This window comes from Ananas comosus, linkage group 8 (genome assembly GCF_001540865.1).
Source record: "Ananas comosus cultivar F153 linkage group 8, ASM154086v1, whole genome shotgun sequence".
In the NCBI taxonomy this organism is placed as follows: Eukaryota; Viridiplantae; Streptophyta; class Magnoliopsida; order Poales; family Bromeliaceae; genus Ananas; species Ananas comosus.
Genome location: NC_033628.1, coordinates 141,087 through 147,820, shown reverse-complemented (window position 1 = coordinate 147,820; position 6,734 = coordinate 141,087). Strand labels below are relative to the sequence as shown.

The 6,734-nt window shown below is 35.2% G+C and overlaps 1 protein-coding gene across 1 annotated transcript; it reads left to right on the top strand.

Annotated features, from left to right (window-relative positions):
• LOC109714354 (60S ribosomal protein L8) lies at positions 1,759-3,986 on the top strand. The gene is made up of 2 exons (XM_020238948.1): positions 1,759-2,276; positions 3,405-3,986. Exons 1-2 carry the CDS (start codon positions 1,837-1,839, stop codon positions 3,748-3,750), a joined length of 786 nt encoding a protein of 261 aa, XP_020094537.1. The 5' UTR covers positions 1,759-1,836; the 3' UTR covers positions 3,751-3,986.

The window sequence follows — 6,734 nt, the reverse complement described above, 5'->3', positions numbered from 1 at the left end:
GGACGTGATCGAAGCTCGAAAATTCATCTTCGCTCGATGCAGAGAGAAATAGAGATAGAGGACGAAAGCTCGAAATCGTATTTATAGCAACAATTAGAATGGAACATTGGAGAGAAACAATCAAATTAACTTAATTTGATCATTTTTGTCTAGATCCTTGTAGGGCCTCTTCAACGAAGACTAGGTCAAAGTCCACTTTGAATGAAAATCTATTGCTATATTTTATTTTATTTTTCTTTGTTTAATCTCAACAACTTGATTAGTTGAAATAAGAAAATTACAACTAAAACAAGTAAAATATAGCTAGAGGTAACCTTGAATAAATTGAGAAACTATATTCACGGAGCCTGTTGAGGACTAATTCTATTCATATAAATTTCATTAGCATATGTTCAAATGATTAATGAAGCATATTGTTTGGTTATGTTTGCTAATAATGTTGACCTCTTCGTGATGTAATAGTTAAGGTGTTCTCAGAGCACGTAAATAGAATGAAACAAGTTGTAGATCTAAATTAATCTATTTGGCTAAGATAATCACTCCGACCACAAAGCAGGTTGTAGATCTAAATTAATCTATTTTGCTAAGATAATCACTCCAAACCACAGAGTATTTCCATGATGAATGGATTAGTAATTAAGGTTGATTTTTTTTTTTTTTTTGAGAGATAGGTAGCAAGCTATCTGCTTCGTTTATTTCATTTAGAAATAAACTTAGCTAGAAATGTGAATCATCTAGAATTCGAACTTGGGACCTCGGGTATCAACTATCAAGCCTTTTGCCACTCGCTCTAGGGATGATTGATTAGCTTGAATTTTTTCATGGTTACATAGTGGGACATCTTATTCATTTTGAATAAATTTGATTAAATATTACCATTTATATATAGAGAAAGTCAACCATATATTGAGTTGTACTCTTTGGCTCTAATCACTTCTCAGCATGATAAACTGTAGATTCCTTGATGGTTGATTGCTAAATAGCATAGCCATTAAATTCAATAAAATCCTATATTTAAGTGACTAGATTAACTCAAATCGAAAAGATTAATTTAATAATCGTAATTACTTTTAAAACTAGAATAGTCAACAAATAACATCAACTAATATTTAAATAAAAAGATTAATTTAGAAAAAAAAAAATTTAATTTCACCAATTTAAAAAATCTTAAAAAAAAAAAAATCAATAACCCGAAGGGAGTTGGAATCCAAAAAAAGTAATTACGATTATTCTCATACATATTTATCAGAACATAATATTTTGTTTTTTTTTCTTTAAGATAAAAACTAGAATAGTCAACAAATAACATCAACTAATATTTAAATAAAAAGATTAATTTAGAAAAAAAAAAATTTAATTTCACCAATTTAAAAAATCTTAAAAAAAAAAAAATCAATAACCCGAAGGGAGTTGGAATCCAAAAAAAGTAAAGTTAAGGGTTCTCATACATATTTATCAGAACATAATATTTTGTTTTTTTTTCTTTAAGATAAAAACAGGCCCATGGAGCCATTTATGTTTTCCCATTCTATGTGAAAAGCTATCATAGGCTTAAAAATATGACTCGGAACGAGTCAGCCCAAACTAAATCTTAACTTGGACTGGGCCTAGTTTTCACTTTAGGCCCGATCCAGTAAATCTGGCTAGATCTTAGATCGACGATCTATTGCGACACATCTTAAATCAATCAACACCATCGATTTTAGGGCAACCAAATGCGCCCCACTCCTCCTTCCTCATCACTATATATATTTCTCTTCTCTTCTCCCCAAACACTCCCAACCCTAATCCCGCCCCTCGTCTCCCACCTCTCCTTTCTCCTCCCCCTCCGCCGCCATGGGAAGGGTCATCCGAGCTCAGCGTAAGGGTGCGGGATCCGTGTTCCGCTCCCACACGCACCACCGCAAGGGCCCCGCGCGGTTCCGGTCCCTCGACTTCGGCGAGCGCAACGGGTACCTCAAGGGCGTCATCACCGACATCATCCACGACCCCGGGCGCGGCGCCCCCCTCGCGCGCGTCACCTTCCGCCACCCCTTCCGCTACAAGCACCAGAAGGAGCTCTTCGTCTGCGCCGAGGGCATGTACTCGGGCCAGTTCGTGTACTGCGGCCGCAAGGCCTCGCTCATGGTCGGGAACGTGCTCCCCCTCCGATCCATCCCCGAGGGTGCCGTCGTGTGCAACGTCGAGCACCACGTTGGGGATCGCGGGGTCTTCGCCCGATGCTCCGGGGATTACGCCATCGTCATCTCCCACAACCCCGATAACGGCACCACAAGGTCGAATCCCCAAAAAGATCTCGCTTCTCTTATGTAGATCATACTTATTTTCACCGTTATTTGTGGATCTGAGATTGCTGTGGTTTGATCTAATTCTTCCGTGATCTGTTCGTTGGGAAAAAAAATTATTTATTGATGCATTCTCATGCGATTATATGAACATAAAGTGTGTCTAAAGATTGTTGTTTTAGTAAATATGACGTTATTGGTTAAGAACTTGAGATAGATTCAAGTTCATCTGTATTGAAGGCCATTGTTAGAGATATTAGTATTAGGAAGATCACTTGTTGTTGTGTTTATTTACTCAATCATTTTGCTCTTTGCTCTATTGAATGATTGCTTAAGTCTCTTCGTTAACACTTTCCCTTGAGTGCTTATTCGAGCTGCTTGACAAGAATTGGGCCATTTGTGATGGGTTTTTAATGCTAAGATGCTAATGTATATCTATTCGAAGATAGGCCATTAAATCTAATTTATTTAAATATAGAGAATTGCTCGAATATATGCCGTTATACTAAATCTCTCTCTCTCTTTTTTACGACTGCTTTCATTTTCTGCTTCCACATCACCTATGATTTGACATAGGAAACACCCATACTCTGTGAAGTTAATTTAGATTAAGCATGAATAGGAATGGATTATTTTGATTTGTTTATGGAATGAAAGTACTGAGTTATGGCATACCCTGTAGATAGCAGTAACTTTGTAAGTTGATATTGTTTTTTTTTTATAATACAACTGTAATGCTTTGCTGAAACATATAGATTGTCTTTATAATCTGGAAATATGAGAAACAGTAGCCAACTTGTTTGCAAATTTCAGTATTAGGGCAATCTGTGGATTGTTATCTTCTATTGTCTTTTATCTGCTATTTGCTCCTTAGAAATAATTTGCATTGCTGGTAATGGTCTATCTGCTAAATAATTATAGTCGAGCAATTTACTTCGATTAACGTAGTCGCATGTTTCTATGATTTAAGTTAGTGTGTATTTGTTAATTATTAGCAAGTTATCAATCTGATAAAGGACTATAAATTTTTTTCTTGTTTCCAAGCTCAAATGGATTACATGCTGGTCTTTGAATCGGCTTGTAAGTGCTTACATTATCAAGATTCTAATATGATTACAGGGTCAAGCTTCCCTCTGGTGCGAAGAAGATCGTACCAAGTGGGTGCCGTGCGATGATCGGGCAGGTTGCAGGTGGAGGTCGTACGGAGAAGCCCCTTCTGAAGGCGGGCAATGCCTACCACAAATTCAGGGTCAAGCGCAACTGCTGGCCTAAGGTGCGTGGTGTGGCCATGAACCCTGTGGAGCATCCCCATGGAGGAGGTAACCACCAGCACATTGGCCACGCTTCCACCGTTCGCCGCGACGCGCCGCCCGGCCAGAAGGTCGGTCTCATTGCCGCCCGCAGGACTGGACGGCTCAGGGGACAGGCCGCCGCCACTGCTGCCAAGGCCGAGAAGGCTACTTAAATTATTTCTTTGCGAGTCTCAACTGCTTGGCTTTAAGCTTAATATGAGTGAGGATGTTAAAGTTAGGGTTAGGACCTTATGCAATCTTTTTCCGTTATGGAGATTATGGAGGTACTATTTATCTTTGTTGTTTGTCTGAATTTTTGGTGTCTATTGTTAGTGGTGAAATATGGAGAACTGATGTTTGTTTTTTTTTGGTTCTGATCAGGAGATTATTTTTGTTTCGATCTTGTTAATCCATGCTCTCTCTTTCTGCTATGTTGATGATCAATTGTGGTGGTTAATTGGTTTTACAGCTTCTAAACCTGTATCCGTTTTTGTATAGTCGGGGAGAGCTTTTAACTCTCCTTCCCTGCTTTAGATTTGTGGTCTTATTGTTGCATCTTAAGCATTTGCAGCTGAGGGTCGTAGAGCTTCTAAAGGGTTTACCACTTTTGAGTTAATTTTAAAATATAAAGCTTAAAATTTTAGGTTTCTCAAGGTTGCCCTATTGCAGATTTGTATTAAGATCTTTCTCTCAGTTGCTAGTTTGAATCAGATTTTGATCGTGACTAGAATATGTTGTGATCTAATTTTGTCTGAACTTTTGGTGTCTATTGTTCTTACAATTGAAGTTTAGGGCGTGTTTGGATCCATGTAAAATGAGTCCGAAAATTTTTTTTCAGTTGAAAAATAGTTTTCCATTGTTTGGTTCTCTGTAAAAAAATTTTCTCGGAAAATTTTTTTTACGAATAGGCAGAAAAATCGTGTTTTCGTTTGAAAACGAAAAGCTACAGTGAAATTATCGGGGCTCACCGGCGCGGCTCCATCCTTTTACGCGCGGTCCACGAGGTGTGCTTCACCTCGTGGACCGAGAGAGAGAGAGAGCAAAGTCGGGGCTCACAGGTGCGGCTCCATCTTTTTGCGCGCGGTCCATGAGGTGTGCTTCACCTCGTGGACCGAGAGAGAGAGAGAGAGAGAGCAGTGAACCTAGCTTTCTCTCTCTTTTTAATTTTATATATATATATATATAATTTTATTTTTTATATAAATATATTATTATATAATATTTTATTTATAAATATATAATAATTATTTTATAATATTAAATATATATTATTATATATTATATTACATATTTATTATATAATATATAATATATAAATTATAATAATTAAATATATTATGATAATTATTATATATTAATAATATATAATATATATAATTAGAGAATATATATATAATAATTACAATATACTAATAATATATATAATAAAAAATATATTAAATAGTTTTTCATCTACTTTTTCTTTTCTTTCAACCAAACAACTGTCATGGAAAACTACTTTTCTTTTCCTACAAACCAAACACAAACGACGTAAAATTTTTTTCCACTGAAATTTTTTTTTCCACCGAAAATTTTTTTTCCACAGTTTTACGTGGAACCAAACACACCCTTACCATGCAAGGAATGCACTGTTGGGCCATTTCCGATTTCAGAAATGATAGGAAATTTTCTTATATGTTCTTAAAAACAGTTTGTGACTAATTCTTTCCTAATCACATCCCATCATATCATCATATCATTTTGTGCCTCAATTTGTTCTTGTTACAAGCTCTTATCCTGTTTTTATTTTTCTATTTACATTCTTTGTTTCAATTACCTGCTCCACATCCTTAGCATCCCTACAGTCTTGTATGATAGGGTCCTTTTTGCAGCTCCCATCAGCTTAAGATTGCCTCTTTTTTTTTTTTTGGTTTAAACTTTTAAGCCTGTTTGGTCTCTCAAACCACACTGCAGCGCTGTAGCAAAAGCTTCAAATATAGAGTTTTTAGGAAGTGCGTGAAGTTTTGAATCTATTTGCTAAACACCTCAGCTCCCGGTAAAGCCCGGCCGAGGGGTGCCCACTCTTCTCTTTCTTTCAATCTTTCCTCTGTTCAAAAAGCTCTCCTCTTCTCCTCCTTTTCCATTACTCTAGTACCCCCACATACTATACTCGTTGCAAAAGATAAAGGCAAAAGCTATCTAAGATTCATATTCATTCAACTGGATTGAATAAGGGATGCCCCAGTTCTTTTAAGAATGCCCCAGTTCTTTTAAGAATGCCCCAGTAGGTTTTGATAAAGAGTATTGCTACTTTTTCGAAAGTGCCCAACAAGTTCTTTTTTTTTTTAAATAATAATAAGAATTGAAACTATGATCCCTACAATTTTATCCGGAAGGTTTTTCATATCTCAAACTCGAATCCCAATAGATATTAAAGTTTTGTGGTCAACATCGCCATCTTAATAGTTGTATCCCAATAGATATGGTTTTTAATTGAAACCCCACACCGATATCTAATTTCATATCTAGAAAATCTTGCATGGTAAAGATTTTAAGGAAACCGCGTACTCGTACACCTACTCTCTTCCTTCCCGCAGAGGAAAAAAAAAAAAAAAAAAAAAAAAAAAAAAAAAAAAAAAAAAAAAAAAAAAAAAAAAAAAAAAAGAAGAAGAAAATCTACACTCCTACCAATCCCGCGTAAAGTCCACTAAACCGCCTCTATGATAAAGTAAACACTGTTTACATATATTAACATTTTAGTATAATCCAAAAAAAAAAAAAATCAAACCTTTATTTGGAAACATAAATCACTTACGTTAGAAGAGTGATATAGTTATTTTTTTTTTAAAAAAAAGAGAGATTTTCTTCTAACACGTAGCAGTAAAGGGAACCAAATCGTTATTATCGGAATAGTGGTAAAGGAAACTATACATATCCATACATTTTACCCATTAATTAATCACAAAATTCAACAATCCTCTATAAACCTTCTTCATCAAGCTGCTAATTAATTAAACTACCAAAAACAAAAACAAAAACAAACACAAAAACCTGAAATTAACTGTAATTAACATAATCTCAAAATTATCATACATAGTGATATATATATATATATATATATATATATATATATATATATATATATATATATATATATATATATATATATAAGTATTTA

Bases quoted from the DNA above. Each gene is read 5' to 3' on its own strand.
- LOC109714354 (XM_020238948.1), top strand. From the start codon at position 1,837: ATGGGAAGGGTCATCCGAGCTCAGCGTAAGGGTGCGGGATCCGTGTTC. The intron at 2,277-3,404 runs GTCGAATCCCCA...ATATGATTACAG, and splicing joins CCCGATAACGGCACCACAAG to GGTCAAGCTTCCCTCTGGTG.